Genomic DNA, 18,195 nt, shown 5'->3' with positions numbered 1-18,195 from the left:
CTTGCTTCAAATGAAGATTTAGAAGTTATATGTGTAGAGGTACTTAACAAGTGGTATATATCTATAGATTGATCCTTTTTTGATGGCTGAGTAGTACTCCTGTATGGTTATGCCATTATTTATTTAATAAGGTTTCTGTTGATGGTATCTGGGTTTATTTTTTTCAATTGTTGCAAGCATTGTTTCAGTAAGCATCCTTGTACATGTATCTTTGCATGTTTATGGGTGTATTTTTTTAGGATAGATTCCTAGAAGTAGAATTGCTGGGTTAAAGTATCACATTAAAACAGTTTGACCCCTGTGTCTCTTTGGCCAGGACTGAGCTAATTGCGATGCTCTAGTGGCAAAGGAGGCTATGAATAAGATTTGCAGGGTGTGTGTGTGTGTGTGTGTGTGTGTGTGTGTGTGTGTGTGTGTAGGAGCTCCTTTCCTTAATACAGTACGCATATACTGATTCCCTATACTATTAGGCACTTTAGAGTAAATCTGAATTTTTATAGTAACTCCCAAGGTTGCTCTTCCAAGTTCACATTTTCTGTACTTTTGATTATATCACAACTGCCTCCCCATTGGATACTTAAATAATAACTTGTTTCCTTATAAAAACTAAGTGGGAAGGAACTTGAGTTAACCAAGTTACGAAGTAAGGACCAAAGTTTACCTAAAAAGGAAAATTAACTGGCTAAGGAACCAGAAGACTGGATTTAGTCCTATCCTTTTGTATTTTCTGGCTGTTTAGTTTTAGATAATTTTCTTTATGAAATGAGTTAATACCTGCCTTGTGTGTGTCATAAAATTGACATAAAATTGAAAAGAGCAAGTGAATTGTGCTCTTTTTTTTTTTTTTTTGGTAAAAGTATAAATGTTAGAATGTGTTATGTACACTTTAAATACTAGGTATTTGTTGAGGTCTTGTATGTGTTTTTTGAGAATATTTCCGTGGTAAAGGTCTAGGCATTTTTGAACTTTCAAGGAAAGCTAAAAGTAAATAAAATATGACCTGTCTGAAGATCAGTCTTTTAATTTTTGACGGGTGCTTCTGAAAGCAGTGTTTAGTGTGACTGTTATCCTCAAGCTACTCTTAACTTTTTTGCTCAGGGTGTGTTCTGAATGAACATTTTTGCCTGTTTTAGGTACTGAGCTATACTTGAAGTTTTCAGGCGTGATTTTTCTGGTTTCTTTTCTTCTTAGTCTGATCTCAAGTGTGTCCAGGATGCCAAAGGAGGTTCTTTCTACAGAGATCACTGCCCTGTGCTAGGTGAGTCAGCAGACTAGTGAAAATTACTAAATAGTTTGTCAAAGTTCATGGAATCAGAAAATGTTTAAATTGGGCCTTAAAAAAGTTATTTGAAGTCATTTTTGGGATTTTATTTTGGTTTTTAAAGTATGTGTTCTTTTTTATTTATTTAGACTCTGAAAAAGTTGTCATGTCTTGAGAATTGATATACCGTTTATATGTCATAATATATTTGAAACCTTTGTCTTTTAGTTATAAACATGTTGAAAAATTTTGTGTTAGGTTTTCAGTATCTTTTACATATTGATAATAGAATCTGACAATTTAATGCTTATAAATTCCTTAGAATTTTTGTAAAGTTGCCTTCTAAATACAAAAATAGAAGATTAAGGTTACATAATAATATAATTTTTCATGTGTTATTAAAATAATAAAAGGGTAAGAAAAAATTATCTTTGTATTGTAGATTCTTTATTGCTGCCACAGTAAATATTTACGATATTCTTCTAATTAAGGCTTTAGTCTCTGCATGAGTGCCTTTTCATATGAACTCTGTGTTCCTCTTTTTAAGTAATTTTATTTCCCTTTTGGCCAAAAAGTGCTGTTTTCTTGCAGCATGCCCTCATTTTTTTTTTAAAAGGAGAATGTAGAAGAAGTACTTATATTTTTGACAAGGTCATTCCTTTTCTTGCTTTCAGAAACTTCCTTGTTTTGTGTCTTGCCTTTACAGAAGAAGTGTACAATCAACACACATATTTTGGATCCCTCATCATGATGTTTTATGATCATGAATCCTTTGTCCCAGAACTAGCTTTGAAAATAATCTAGGGAATGGGCTTTTAAATATTTGAAAATGTTCCTTAGGAAAAAAAAATCACAAGGGCCATTTGGTAAAAAATAGTAGAAGAAAATAATTTAAAGGTTCTTTTTCATATTCTCTAGCTAGTTTTTGTGGGTGTAGTTAGTTATTGAACCTCAATAACTGTGTAATTGTAGTGTAGGTATTACAGGGATAGTCAACAAGTCATCCAGGCAGAAAAGTGAGTATTTTCAAAACCCAGAACTTTGTACTTTGATATAGGGTTGCATAGTCTATTAGATTCTGCTCTTGTTCAGTTTTATAAATCATCACATTATTTCAATTTGTGAGTCTGATTGTTTTCTTTCTTATTTTTGATGCTCTCTAGCTCCAGAATCTGTTACTTACAGTATATTCTCAAAACATTTCAAGATTAGATTAAGATTAAAATATCTAGAGCTTGTTTTTATTTAAAAATAATGCAGTTGCATGATATTGCTGTGGTTTTCCTTTTCCTTTGTCAACCCCCTCTGTAATTGTAGGTGAGCAAAATGGCAACAGGAATCCTGGTGGATTGCAGATTGGTGACCTGGTAAATATAGATCTTGACCTAGAAATTGTACAGTCTTTGCAGCATGGTCATGGAGGATGGACTGATGGCATGTTTGAGACTTTAACTACAACTGGAACTGTTTGTGGCATTGATGAAGACCATGACATTGTAGTACAGTATCCAAGTGGAAATAGGTTGGTAATATTTTTTAGTTTTTTTAATGGGAAATAAAGTTAGTATATAGAGGAAAGAGCCTTAGAGAAAGCAAATAATGTGCTATAATCAAAGACTCCTGAAAGCTAGTTGTTAGATAGTAAATAAAAATCCAGAATATGTTGGTAAAGTGGAGGGGAACAAATGATAAGAAGTGTGTGTGTGGTATGTATGTGAATTTATATGAATATATTTATGATACAATGGTCTGTGTAATTTTTTTTATTTTAATTCTGCTGGAGCAGAATACATTGTGTCAGTATTAGGTTAAATATAGCTAAAAAGTTCTTTGTTCACAATGGACCTGTATCAGTTTACCCTGAATGAGAAGAAGAGAATTAGAACTCTGGCCCGTATCTCTAGAGAGTCATCTCTTGGTAACACAGCTTTTTCTTATCAGTAGCATAGAATTGCACGTATTTCCTCACTCTGTACATTTACACATACAGTTTCCTCTATGTGGAATACTTTTTTCTCCCTCTTTGTCTGGTTTAATTCCTTTGCATCCTGTAAATACTGAGCTTATGTGTTTTGGGAACCTTCTTTCATATTCCGCTCTCCCTGGTATATGCATATGCTATTCCTCTGTTTAGGTCTCCTGTTATATATGAAAATGGTTATTTATTTTACCTCTAGGTTGCAAGTTTCTTGAAGCCTTTTATTTATTGGCTCGTAAGGGCTAAAATATATTCAATTTACTTATATGGTTGAATTTTAAAGAAAAAGCAGTAGTTAAATTGAATAATTGTCAAAGCTTAATTACTGACATATACATAAAGAAACTAACTCGTTGAGGTTCTTTAGGGGAGGGATTATATATAGAATGAGAACAATTAACATTAAGTTGCTTACCAGAGTGTAGAATTAGCTCTAATTGTGTTCAAATCTTAAAGATACATGTGATCATACCAAGAGATGAAAAAAAACATTTGACAAAATCCAACTCCCTTTCATGATAAAAGCACTAAATAAAGTAGTAACAGAAGGGAACTTCTTCAGCTTGGTAAAGGGCATCTATGAAAACTCACAGCTAACATCATACCCAATTGGTGAGAGACTGACTGCTTTTCCCTTAAGAACAGGAACAAAATAAAAACGTCTGCCCTTCCCGCTTTTATTCAACGTTGTTCTAGAGGGTCTAGCCAGGACAGTTAGGCAGGAAAAAGAAATGAAAGGAGGAAGTAAGAGAAAAGAGTTAAACCATCTTTGTTCACAGGTGACATGATCTTGTCTATAGAAAAACCTAAGGAATTCACAAAAAACTATTAGAACTAATAAGTTGAGGGGCGCCTGGGTGGCACAGCAGTTAAGCATCTGCCTTCGGCTCAGGGCTTTATGGGATCGAGCCCCACATCAGGCTCCTCCGCTATGAGCCTGCTTCTTCCTCTCCCACTCCCCCTGCTTGTGTTCCCTCTCTTGTTGGCTGTCTCTATCTCTGTCAAATAAATAAAATCTTTAAAAAAAAAAAACTAATAAGTTGAGTTCAACAAAGTTGCAGGATACAAGATCAATGTAGAAAAGTCACCCAGTCTTATTGGTAGAACACGTGACTCTTGATCTCGGGATTGTGAGTTCGAGCCCCACATTGAATTTTTTTTTTTTTAAGATTTTATTTATTTGAGAGAGCAAGAGAGAGAGAGAGAGCATGAGTTGGGTGAGGGGCAGAGGGAGAAGCAGACTCCCTGCTGAGCAGGGAGCCCAATGTGGGGCTCAATCCTGGGACTCCTAACTTCGGGTGGTTGTTGGTGATCCTTGGTGTTCCTTGGCTTACAGATGCATCACCCATTCCTCTGCTTCTGTCTTCACATGACCTTCTCCTCTGTGACTCTTTGTGTCCCTGTGTCTTCATGTGACTCCCCCCCTTTTTTTTTCTGGGTACAGATTTTATTTTCAAATGCATTCAAATCAGTCTCTAATTGGTCAAGCTCAGCTAGTTGTAGAAAATCATTTGAGACTGAGAGCCACAAAAACACTCCCCCAACTCCACTATTTTATTTTGGTCAAGTCAATATTTGTAGCTTAACCATCCATGAGGAAACAACCCTGAGAAGACATAGAAGGAAGTTAATTGAGCTCATGGGAATTCTAAAATCTTTTACAGAGAAAATGACCAAAGCTGATTTCATATGACCTTCTTATAAGGACACCACTCATTGGATTTAGGGCCCATCCTAATCCAGCATGACTTCCTTTTAACTTGATTACATCTGCAAAGACCCTATTTCTAGATATGGTCACATTCAGAGGTATTGGGGATTAGGATTTCAACATATCTTTTTGGAGGACGTAATTCAGCTTATAACATTGTAGTTTCCCCCAAACTAAATCAAATTTAATGCAATCCATATCAAAACCTTAGTGCCTTTTTTACAGAAATTGGCAACCTAATTCTTAGTTCATATGGAAATTCAAGTGACCCAGAATAGCCAAAACAATTTTGAAAAGAAAAACAAAATTGGAGGACTCGTAATTTCAAAATTTACAATAAAGCTACAATAATCAAGACAGTATATTGCACTGGGTGTTATACGCAACTAATGAATCATCGAACTTTACATCAAAAACCAGGGATATACTGTATGGTGACTAACATAATAAAAAAATATTGTTATTAAAAAAAAGACAGTATATTACTAACATAAGATGGACATGTAGATTTTTGGGACAGGGTTGAGAGTTTGAGAATAAGCCTTTGCATTTAAAGTCATTTAATTTTTGACAAGGGTCCAACACAGTTCAATGGGGAAAGAACAGTCTTTTCAATAAATGATGCTGACAGTGCACACAGGCATACCTTGCAGATACTAGAGGTTGTAGGTTCGGTTCCAGACCACTGTAATAAGGTGAGTCAAATGAAGTTTTGGTTTCGCAGTGTGCATAAAAGTTATGTTTACACAATACTGTAGTCTATTAAGTGTGCAATTATACTTTAAATAGTTTATTGCTAAAACATGCTAACTATAATCAGAGCTTTCTGCAAGTTGTAGTCTTTTGGTGCCCACATCAATGTTGATGGCTGCTGCCTGATCAGAGTGGTGGTTGCTGAATCTTGGGGTGGCTGTGGCAATTTCTTTTTTCTTTCCTCTTTTTTTTTTTTTAAACATTATTTATTTGTCAGAGAGAGTGCGCGTGCTCACGCACAAGCAGGGAGAGTGGCAGGCAGAGGGAGAAGCAGTCTCCCCACCGAGAAAGGAGCCCAATGTGGGGCTCGATCCCAGCACCCATCATGACCCGAGCTGAAGGCAGATGCTTAACTGACTGAGCCACCCAGACGTCCCTATGGCAATTTCTTAAGACAGCAGTGATCTTTGCTGCATTGATTGACTTTCCTTTCATGAACAGTTTCTCTGTGGCATGCAATGCTACTTGATAGCATTTTGCCCACAATAGAACTTCTTTCACAGTCGGAGTTGTCTTCTCAAAACCTGCCTCTGCTCTATCAACCAAATTTATGTAATTTCTGAATCCTTTGTTGTCATTTCAACAATCTCCACAGCATCTTCACCAGGAGTAGATTCCTTCTCAAGAAGCCACTTTCTTTGCTCATCTGTAAGAAACAGCTCCTCATCTGTTCAAGTTTTATCATGAACTTGCAGCAAATCAGTCCCATCTTCAGGCTCCACTTCTAATTCTAGTTTTCTTGCTGTTTCTACCACATTTGCAGTGACTTCCTCCACTGACGTCTGGAACCTCTGAAGGTCATCCATTAGAATTTGAATCAACTTACTCCAAACTCCTGTTACTATTGATACTTTGACCTCTTCCCGTGAATCATGAATGTTCTTAATGCCATCTAGAATGACAAATCCTTTCCCAAAGGTTTTCAAATTACTTAGCTGAATTCCATTGGAAGAATCACTATCTGTGGTAGATAAAGCCTTACAAAAATGTATTTTAATTTTAACTTTATTTATTTTTAAATATTTATTTTTTTTAGAGAGGGAGGGAGCGTGGGGCGGAGGGGACAAAGGGACAGAGGGAGAGAGGGAATCCAAATAGACGCCCTGCCGGCGGTGCGCCTGACTTGGGGCTCGATCTCATGACCTCTTCGACCCTGAGATCATGACCTGAGCCAAAGTCAAGAGTCGGACACTTAACCAATTGAGCCACCCAGATGCTCCCAAAAATGCATTTTTAAATTATAGTATTTGAAAGTCAAAATTACTCCTTGATCCATGGGCTGCAGAATGGATGTTGTATTAGTAGGCATGAAAATAGTGGTCGTCTCATTGTACATATCTATCAGAGCTCTTGGGTGACCGTATGCATTGTCAATGCAGTAATATTTCTAAAGGAATTTTTTTTTTTCTGAGCAGTAGGTTTCATCAGTGGGCTTAAAATATTTAGTCAGCCATGTTATAAACAGATGTGAGGTCATCCAGGCTTCATTGTTCCCTTTATAGAGCATGGGCTGAGTAGATTCAGCAAAATTCTTCAGACCCCTAGAATTTTCAGAATGGTCAATGACATTGGCTTCAACTTAAAGTCACCAGCTGCAGTAGCCCCTACCAAGACACTCAGCCTGTCGTTAAAAGCTTTGAAGCCGGGCATTGAGTGCTTCTCTCTAGCTGTGAAAAGTCTGAATAGCATCTTCTTCCAATGGAAGGCTGTTTGTCCGTATTGAAATATTGTTTGGTGTAGCCGCCTTCATTAATGATCTCACCAAGATCTTCCGGATCACCTGCTGCAGCTTTTACAATGGTACCTGCAGCTTCACCTTGCATTTTGATGTCATGGAGACGGCTTCTTCACATAAACCTCATGAACTAACGTTTGCTAGCTCCAAACCTTTTTTCTGTAAGTTCCTCACCTCTCTCAGCCTTCACAGAATTGAAGAGAGTCAGGGCTTTGCTCAGGATTAGGCTTCAACGCAAGGGAATGCTGTGGCTGGTTTATTTTCCATCCAGATCACTTAAACTTTCTCCAGCTCAGGAATAAGATTGTTTCACTTTCTTATCATTCATGTTTTCATTGGAGTAACACTTTTAATTTCCTATCAAGACCTTTTCCTTTGCATTCACAATTTGGCTAACTGGTAAAAGGGGCCTAGTTTTCAGCCTCTCTAGGCTTTTGACATGCCTTCCTCACTAAGGTGAACCGTTTCTAGCTTTTGATTTAAAGTGAGAGATGTGTGACTCTTCCTTTCACTTGAAGACTTAGAGGCCATTGTAGGGTAGTTAATTAGCCTAATTTCAATATTGTTGTGTCTCAGGGAATAGGGAGCCTGGAGGAGAGTGAAAGAGATGGTAAAGATGGTAAACTTCTGGTCTTTGCAGCAGTCCAAACACACACGTTTGTAGATTAAGTTCTCTGTCTTATATGGGTATGGCTCCCCAAGTCAATTGCAATAACAACATCAAAGATCACTGATCACAATAAAAAACAAAGAAACAAATACAAAGATCACTGATCACAGATCATCATAACAAATATAATGTTTGAAAACTGTGGGAATTACCTAAATGTGATAGAGAGATAGGAAGTGAGCAGATGCTGTTGGAAAAATGGCATCAATAGCCTTGCTCACCACAAGGTTGCCACAAACGTTCAATTTGTAAAAACACTGTATCTGTGCAGCACAATAAAGTGAGGTATACTCACACGAACATTTAATCATTATGTTGTACACCTTAAACTAGTCTAATGTTATATGTTATACCTCAAATAAATAAAGCTGCAATGAAAAGAAAATGGTGCTGAGTCAGCTAGTTATCAACATGCAAAGAATAAGATTGGACCCCAGATACACTCCATACAGAAATACGAAGTTAAAAATGGATCACAGACTTAAATGTAAGAGCTAAAACTATAAAACTCTTAGAACAAAAGTATAAATCTATGTGACCTTGGATTAGACAGTGGTTTCTTACATATGACCCCCAAAACAGAAGAACCAAAGAAAAAGTGAATAAATTGGACATCATCAAATTTAAAAATTTTGTGTTTTGAAGGAAACTAACAAGAAAGTGAAAAGACAACGATGGAGTAGGAGAAAATATTTGCAAATCATATGTCTGATCTGGGGCTTGTAACTAGAATATATAAAGAACTCTTATAATTCAACAGTAAAAGACAACTAACTCATTTAAAAAATTGACAAAATATTTGAACAGACATTTTTCTAAAGAAAATATAGGGATGACCAATAAGTGCATTGTGTTAGTATGCTAAGGCTGCTATAGCAAAATACTACAGAGTGAGTGGCTTAAGCAACAGAAATTAATTTTCTTACTGCTCTGGAGACTAGTAGTCCAAGTTCAAAGTTCCATCAGGGTTGGTTTCTATTGAGACTACTTCCTGCCTTGTAGTTGGTTGCCTTCTCACTCTGTCCTTGCATGGACTTTTCTCTGTGCATGCTGAGAGAAAGAGAGATCTCTCCCACATCTGTTCCTCTTCTTATGAAGACATCAGTCCTGGTGGATTAGTGCTCCACCTTTATGACCTCATTTAATCTTAATATTTCCTTATAGGCCCTATCTCCAAATATAGTCAGACAGTATGAGTTAGGAGTTAACACCATGAAAAGATGCTCCATGTTATTAGCTACTAGAGAAATGTAATTTAAAATCACAGTGAGATACCACTTCACATACTAGAATGGCTAAAATAAAAAAGTATATAATTAAAGTGTTGGTGAGGGTGTGGAGAAATTAGAACCAAACCCTCATACATTGATTGTAGGAATGTGAAGCAGTCTTGATGCTTTGGAAAACAGTTTGATAGGTCCTCAAAATGTTAAATATAGAGTTAGCATATGACCAGCTGGTCCACTCGTAGGTTTATACTCAAGAGAATTGAAAACATGTGTCCACACAAAAAACTCTACGTGAATGTTTGTAGAACCATTATTCGTAACAGCCAAAATGTGGAAACAACCCACATGTCAATCAACTGATGAATGGATAAACAAAATATGATGTGTCCATATAATGGAATATTATTCAGTCATAAAAAGGAATGGCATACTGACATATGCTGCAGCATTGTTTTAGAGTATATTTTTGTGGTGAACGAAATTAAATAGTACTTGGATGTATAAAGCTGTGAATATACTAAAACCACTGACTCCAACACTTTAACCGAGTGAATCGTATGGTATATGAATTATATCTCAAAGCTGTTAATAAAAAGAGAAGGAAACCATCTTAAATTCACATAATTTAAGTTCAGATTATCATGTAAACATTTAATGTTACTTTTTATTAACATTTTGTGTTACGTTGTTTGTTGTGCAAATGTTAAGATAAATTGGGATTATTACTTGCCAAATTCTTTCTTGGTCAAAATTCTTTCTCGGGCAATAGTGTCAACAGTAACATGACATTTGAATTCTAGAAAATAATCTTTTTTGTTGCTCTTTTTTCAACAAAAATGTAATGAGTACTTATCCTGTATTGGCCCTGTGAGTAGTGCTAGGATTATAAAGACAATTAAGATATGGTCCTCTGCTTTGAAGGGGTTTCCCATTTAGTTTGGATAGACAAAACCAGAAATAACTGCATTAAGATGGTGTAAGTAATTATGATAGATGTGTATTCAGGGTATTCTGAAGGTGCAAAAGAAGAGTGGTAATTTCAATGAGGCAAATCAGAAGAAACTTCAGAGAGAAAATTACCTGTGGATTGAGTTTAAAAGATGGACTGAGTTTTCATCAGGGAGGGTAGCACTGGAAGCAGAGGGAACAACTTAAGGGAGCGCTGCCGTGTTCCGGCGCTGTCATAGGTCTCATCAATTTTGGAGTATTGGGAGCAAGGTAAAAAGCACTGTGATTGGAAGGCTAGAAGGAAATGTTTGCATATCTGATTTTTATTCTTAACTGGTCAGAGGCACTTCTTTCTCTTTGTGGTTGCTTTAGAAAGAAAAGTTTACTTACATGGTTGCAAGAACTTAGCAATAAGTTTTTATATGTTATGACCTCTCAGAGTCTTTCATATCCTGATGACCATTTGAATTAAGGGGAGGAGGGGATAGTATGTCATACTGTAAAACCTTTTTTCTGTGGAGTAACATGCGACTGGGGGAAATATTGTGTTGTATATTGTGGTACATCTATTTGATAGAATATTAATTAGTCAATAAAATGGTGGTTATGAAGATGATAGCAACATAGAAAAATGCTTATGTGTAGCAAAGAAGAAATCAGATTCCAGGTTTGTTTTGAGGCAGTGATTATAATCATGTGAAAAGCCATGTGTGACACATTAAAACTAGATACTATTTTATCCATGAGATTATTAATGGTGTGGAGAAATGGTGCACTGTCTAGGGCAATTTGGCTCTATCAGAATTGCCAACAAATACATACTGTGATTGGGTAGTTTTTTAAGAATCATTAATGAGATACTAACCCCATGTGCACTAAGATGTTCATGCAGAGATGTTCTTTATAGTATTGTTTGTCATAGTGAAATTTAAAAATACTTTAAATGACAGTAGGAGAATGGCTTAGATGCATTAGTGTATAACCTTGCAGTGGACTACTGTAGCCATTAAAATGAAATAAGTAGCTCTGTATCTGTCACACTGAAAAAGAGATCTATGTAGGGGTGCCTGAGTGGCACAGCGGTTAAGCATCTGCCTTCGGCTCAGGGCGTGATCCCGGCGTTATGGGATCGAGCCCCACATCAGGCTCCTCCACTATGAGCCTGCTTCTTCCTCTCCCACTCCCCCTGCTTGTGTTCCCTCTCTCACTGGCTGTCTCTATCTCTGTCGAATAAATAAATAAAATCTAAAAAAAAAAAAAAGATCTATGTAAAATCTCCTATTTATGAAAAAGGAAATGACTTTCTGTCTACATTATAAATTTTAGTACACTAACAGAAGATCTCAAGGATGCACAATGGGGCATTTTTGTCCTAATTTCATTAGATTTTGTTTTTAATTGAAGTACAGTTGACACTACAATGAGTATTAACAGTGGTTAGTGGGGATAGGAAACACTATCAGTGTTTAGTAATGGGATAGGAAATAGTGATCTAGGTGTGTTTGTGAAATAGAAAGTTCATTTTATATGTTTCTGAAATGTTTTAATATTTAACAATGAATGTGTATTTTATAACAATTTTTAAAACATGCAAGAGAAAACTAGACAGAAGTATATCGTATTAGGGTGATGATTACAGATAAGTCTTTTCTTAAATTCCTATAATACAATTATAAAAAGAAATACATATCATTCAGAATGTCATTGCAAAGGATTGCTTTACTCTGTTGATGTATTACAAGATTTTTTTCCCTTCAGTATTTAACTAAGAATGTTGTATTAAAATTAAGTAAACTTACCCATTTTGAGTTTTGGCTTGATTTTTAGGTGGACCTTCAATCCTGCTGTTCTCACTAAAGCAAACATTGTCCGAAGTGGGGATGCTGCTCAGGGTGCAGAAGGGGGTACCTCACAGTTTCAAGTGGGTGATCTTGTACAAGTTTGTTATGATCTGGAAAGAATCAAACTTCTACAGAGAGGACATGGAGAATGGGCTGAAGCTATGCTCCCAGTAAGTATATCTAAAATAGTTTCAGACTGGGAATGATAAAATAGTTTTAGACTAGGAATTATATTATGCTCATGTAGTTTTAAAAAATACTTTAATTTTGGGAACTAAATTTGCATAATCCTTTGAGAATTGTATTCTTTATTGGCAGCTAGGCATACTTAATGCCTTTTATTTTCTAATTTATTCCAGTTAAGTTTCCCAGGAAGGTCCAAATATGGCTACAGTTAATATTTTTTAGAAGAGTTGTTAGTAGAGAATGTCATGTAGGTGGAAGGCAATAGAGACCTTCCGGATCCTTAACCCCAGAGTGAGAGAGATGTGCTCATCCAATTACTAGCAGTGCTGGACCATCGCTGCTTTTCTCACTTGGGGGCCTGCCTCTCTAAAATGTAGAGTGTGAAAGAACAACTCTGAATGGGTGCCTTCGCTTTGCTGCCAAAGTGTTAAGGTTTAATTTTTAATTTATTCATTCAGTTCATTTTTCACCAAACGTTCAGCAACAACAGAAAAGTTTGTTTTTTCTCCCCTCTTTGCATCCATCCTCTTTCTCCATCTATACCTCACTCTTTCCTTCTGTCCCTTCCTTTGGTACTACCCATTCTGTCCTGCCTTCCCCCCCATACTGTCCTGCTGCCCCCCATACTTTCTTGCCCTGTATTCCATTTTCTTCCTCTCCTCTTCCTTCCTTGCTGTGTCCTATTTAGCCCTCCACTTTGCTACCCCTGCTTCTGTCTCATTCAGTCACCTAACTTGTCCTGTCCTGTCCCCCCCCCCGGTCCCATCCCATTCAGTGCCTCCTTCCTCTACCAGGTACCTCCCCTCCCATCCCTCTTCATGTCTCATCCCCCACCCTGCTGTGTTGTCTAGTGCCTGTCCTGGCTAGCACCTCCTGTTCCTGTCCAGCCCCATCTCCTGTCTCATCTAGCCCGCTGCCTCCTCCCATCCTGTTCAGTACCCCCTCTCTTCCTTCATGTTGAGCCATCCCTCCATCAGTCCATCCTTCCTTCCTGCCTTACTCCTTCAGCAGATACTTTAGTACAAACAATGTGCCTATTAGGCTTCAGGGATATATTAGTGAACAAAACAAAAAGAGATCTATTATGCTGCTTTCATTCGAAGTCATTTCATAGTTTGCAGATGCTGCTGACCTTTTTTTATTGCTTTAGTTAGATAGTGACTAAGTGATAGTTTTGTATGTTTTGTAGGAGCTGTATTTTAGAATCTTTATTTTTTCCAAAAAATTAAGTTGTATATGATCTCTCTTTGTTTTGTTTGCTTTCGATATTAAAGTTGGTTAAAAAAATGTATTGTCTTTAAGCCTCACTATAGTGTGGTGTTACTTAAATGTAATTTTTGACATGCTTTTATAGGAGCTGTGTATACTAAGATTTTTTAGAGTCAAGGTGTTTTTGTTTTTCCCCTTAGCAATCACACCTTATATGTAACAGCTTCTGTCTTTGGAGTGCCCAGTTATTCTAAGCACTGTGCCAAATAATGAATATATACATATGCGTGCACACACATACGTGTATACACACATAGATACATACACAGACTTTATTTGTCCTAGGAATATTATAAGCAGGTGGTGATATGGCATCCTTATTTTAAAGATGATGAAATCAGAGCTAAGATTCTGAACTGGGGTTTAACCCGAATCTGTTCTACTTCAAAGCCTAAGTCCTCTATCTGCCATAATAAGCTGCTATATAAGCAAAACCTGTAGATTATGTCTAGAGGGGAATTCTGGCGTTCCAGTGGTGGTGGTGTAGAATTTTAATCTTCCCAAGTCATTTTGGTAAAAATAGTCAACAACTAGATTAGCAGAACCAAAAAAAAAAAAAAAAAAAAAAAAGCCACAAACATCTATATCAAAACCAGGTGACAGTAGCCCATTGAATCCTAGAATATGAATTAGTAGTGAGAAAATACTGACAGCTGCTAGGTCTACATCTGTCTGTCTGGTAGCAGAGAGAATTAATGGGCATCAGATGGACCGGAGAACAGGGGAACTCCAGCATAGTTAACAAGTATTCATTGGCTAGTATAGTAGATTAATGTGGAAACAATAGCTAACCCTGGGAGAGCTCTTGCAGACTCCATTTTCGGGTGAGGGTAATAGGTCCACACTAAAGGTTGAAGGAGTTAGAGCAGCCTGGGTTTGTAAACTCTCAAAACTAACCAGCCATAGCTCCCTTCCTGGGCAGAGCCCTCCCACTAAGGAAAAAGTGCTGGGAATAGAAATCAAATTTATTAGGATAGAGACAGTAGGTGCAAAGGAAAGACTAAAGTTGGAAGGGTCAGTTGGATCCCTATACACAGTTATTATTGAAAAATGACAAGGAATAGCATAACTTCTCTATCGACAAATGAAAGTATGCTAGAAAGATATGCACAGAAAACTAAAATCTAATGATTCAAAATGAGCCAACAAATTAAAATGATAAAAGATGAAAGAAGAAAATGGATCATAATTAGAAATGAGGTAATAGGACTTAGGAAAGAATTAAAAAGAAGAGGAAGATAATTTCAGAAGAGTAACCTTGATGCAACACAGATCAAATAAATATGACAGATAATGCCTTAAGAGAAACAGAAAGTAAAAAGAAGAAAAAAATTTAAAATCAAAAAGCTAAAAAGTAGTTCAGGAAAGTGACAAATATAGAGTATCTAATAAATATGTATTAGGAGTCCTTGCAAAAAAGGAAAAATAAAAACCAAAGGAATGGAATATAACAACCGCTAAAATTTATAATTCCAGAAAAAATGTCCCCAAATTAGAAGACTTAAAGCTAAATATTAAAAGGACACATTGCATACCTGGGAAAACTGAGAACACCAAGCACTGAGCCATATTCTGGTAAAATAACTGAATCTTCAAGAAAAGAAAAAAAGTTCTTTGGGTATCTAGGAAAAAAGGTCAAGTTTTACTTATAAAGGAAAGAAAATCTGATCTCAATGCTTTATGATCTCAATGAAATAACATTTAAGGTACTCAAGGAACAAAAATGTAAGCTAAGAGTTTTATATATAACCAAACTGACTTTCAAGTATAAAGGCTACAAACTGTGATGAACATGTAAGAATTCAGAGAATCTTGTTCCCATTAGCCTTTTCTGATTAATCTATTGGAAGATGTCTCAGAGAACCAAGATGACTGGAGAGATATCAACTGAAGGGCTGATGGTGGACATTAAATATGTATTTATTTGTTGAACTGAGATTAAATGATAGTTAAAGGAAGGGGTAGAGTCTATATAATGGTTATATGCTCCATCATCAGAGATGAAGACAACTGTCAAAAAATAGGATGGGAATGGAGGGAGCATATGGAAAGTAAGCTGTTTGATTGCCTTTTGGTTATTAACTGGAACTAAATACTATTTTAAATCCAAATATTGAGGTAGAAAGAAGGTAAGGGTAAGAACATGAGTGACTCATTTCAGTGTTGTACATACTGGGGAACCAGTTGACCTACTCACACATTCTGGCTCTTTTTAAATTTTTTTTTATTTTTTAATTTTATTTTTAAAGATTATTCATTTATTTATTTGACAGAGATAGAGACAGCCAGCGAGAGAGGGAACACAAGCAGGGGGAGTGGGAGAGGAAGAAGCAGGCCTCCAGCGGAGGAGCCTGATGTGGGGCTCGATCCCAGAATGCTGGGATCACGCCCTGAGCCCAAGGCAGACGCTTAACAACTGAGCCACCCAGGCGCCCCCTGGCTTTTTTTTAAAGAGGGAATAAGGTTTTGTATATATAATTATATATTAGTATTATTGTAGGTATAACTATTAGGACAATGCAGAGTTTATGTGAAAAAAAGGAAACAATGGAGGGATTAACCATTAAGTTAAAAAAACGTTTCGTATCTAAAAAAGGAATGTGGTATAGGGGACAAGGGTAAAAAGGAGACATCTTTGAATAAGTCTTGTTTTATAGATTTGATTTGAAACCATATATATTTTATACAGTTACAAAGCAAAATTAAATTCCTAAAAGTGGAAAATAAAATGAAGTAAACAAACCTAAATGTGTATCTAGTTGGCATAACTATACAGAGAGAAAAGTACAAGTGATTTTTAAACATAGTAATTTTAACAGTTTTCAGAGATCTTGTTGTTTGTGATTATGCTGCTAATATTATCCTGAGATTGTTGTATGTGTGATATGACAAAAAACTAAATGAATAGTTATACGATAATTTTAATTCTGTTATCCCCAGTGACCTTGAGAACCAGAATGATCAGAGTGGGAAAAGGAGATATGGATGTAACATAAAAGAGGCTGAGTAAAAACCCTGTAGTCTTGAATTTGCATTGGAAGAGGGTTTTTTACTTACGTTTTATTTTATCTTCAAGACAAAACACCCTCTTACCACTATTTCCTAGCTCTGTCCATGAAAAGACTTAGAAACAATAACCATTCTAGTAACAGTAACCAAACTTAGTGCCCAGATTATAGTCTTGAAATAGCGTTTCTCTCTATAAAGAACCAGTCTTTGGAGAAACGGCTAATTCTAGCTCTTTGTCAGGAAGTGAACAAGACGAGCCTCATAGCAGATGGTAAGGAAGCTATCAGAGATTTCTAGGTCACGTTAAAAGGATCCAGCAGCCAACTCGGAGTGTTTCTTATCAAATACAGAGACAGATGAACAATTTAGATTATACCAATTAGCAAAATTCAGATTGTAAGAAACTTCATAGGACAAATAAGCCTGTTGCTTCAACATAATTGGCAAAGAAAAATGTATGTGTAGACTTTATTTGGAACTTGATTTAAGCAGATTGAAAAATTTTATCATTTATGAGGCAGTTGGAAATTTGAACACTGGTATTTTATGATATTACAGAGTTAATAATTTGGGGAGGGTTGTTAGTATTGTAGTTTTGTTTTTTAAAAAAGTTTACAAGATTAATAATACAAGAGGGGAGAATAGGGGAAAACAAGATTGGCCATGAGCTGAAAATTGTTAAAAATAGTTGATAGGTACATGGAGATTCGAAATACTGTTGTCTACTTTTGTATGTTTCAGATTTTCCATAATTAAACAGTTAAGGGGGAAAATACAAAGAATGCAGCCTCATAGAGTTTGAGGTGATGGAAAATTCCAAGAGAAAATGTCTAATTAGAAGTTGAAATTGATGTGTGTTAGAGGGCAGGGAGAGGGATAAATAGGGCTAGAGAAGTATATTTTGGAGTTTTTGGAAATAAGGTGATAGTTGTCAAAGTGGGATTAAACTTTTAAGGAAGAAGAGTAAAAAACAAAGGAATAAAATTTGGGGGAGAATGAATAGATTTAGGGATCTGAAAAAGGACAAAGAGCCAGTGAGTGGAAAAAGAGATGGAACAGGCAGAAAAGTTAGACTGTCATTGAGAAATTAAGGGAATAGTTTCAAGTAGTTGGGGTCAAATGCAATGGAGAGGGCAAAGGATAAAACACTGAAGGGCAGTCTACTCTGTTAGGAAGTAGCAGATGTTATCACTATTCTTCACCAATTTTCTAGTGTTGTAATTTGCTATTCTGTGTATTTGTGCTTAAGAGATTGGGTTTTGGACTGGAGTTTGAAATGGGGCTAATAATAGCGCTTTACTTTCAGGGTTTTCTGTATTAGGTGAGTTAATTTGTATAAAGCTCTTAAAACAGTGTCTGCCACATGGTAAGAGTTGCTGCTGATTGTGTCTGAACCCAGTTGCCCTTCTTTTCCTATATATATATATATTTTTAAAGACTTATTTATTTATTTCAGAGGGAAAGTGGATGGGGAGGAGGGGCAGAGGGGGAGAGAGAGAATCTCAAGCAGACTGACCACTGAGCATGGACCCCCGCCATCCCACAACCCCGAAATCATGACCTGAGTAGAAATCAAGTTGGGTGCTTAACCAACTGAGCCACCCG

General features: G+C 36.4%; 1 protein-coding gene across 1 annotated transcript in view; it reads left to right on the top strand.

The window, feature by feature from the left end:
- The window catches only part of MIB1 (MIB E3 ubiquitin protein ligase 1), a 134,008-nt gene that overhangs the window by 39,017 nt on the left and 76,796 nt on the right, over positions 1-18,195 (top strand). Inside the window, exons 5-7 of the mRNA XM_026496075.4 lie at positions 1,192-1,258; positions 2,579-2,783; positions 12,113-12,296. Coding sequence (XP_026351860.1) covers positions 1,192-1,258; positions 2,579-2,783; positions 12,113-12,296 — 456 coding nt within the window. The remainder of the gene's footprint in view (positions 1-1,191; positions 1,259-2,578; positions 2,784-12,112; positions 12,297-18,195) is intronic.

The sequence above is a fragment of the Ursus arctos genome, unplaced genomic scaffold, assembly GCF_023065955.2.
Source record: "Ursus arctos isolate Adak ecotype North America unplaced genomic scaffold, UrsArc2.0 scaffold_17, whole genome shotgun sequence".
NCBI lineage: Eukaryota > Metazoa > Chordata > Mammalia > Carnivora > Ursidae > Ursus > Ursus arctos.
The sequence above is the reverse complement of the archived record's forward strand: the minus strand, read 5'-3'. Positions and strand labels throughout refer to the sequence as shown.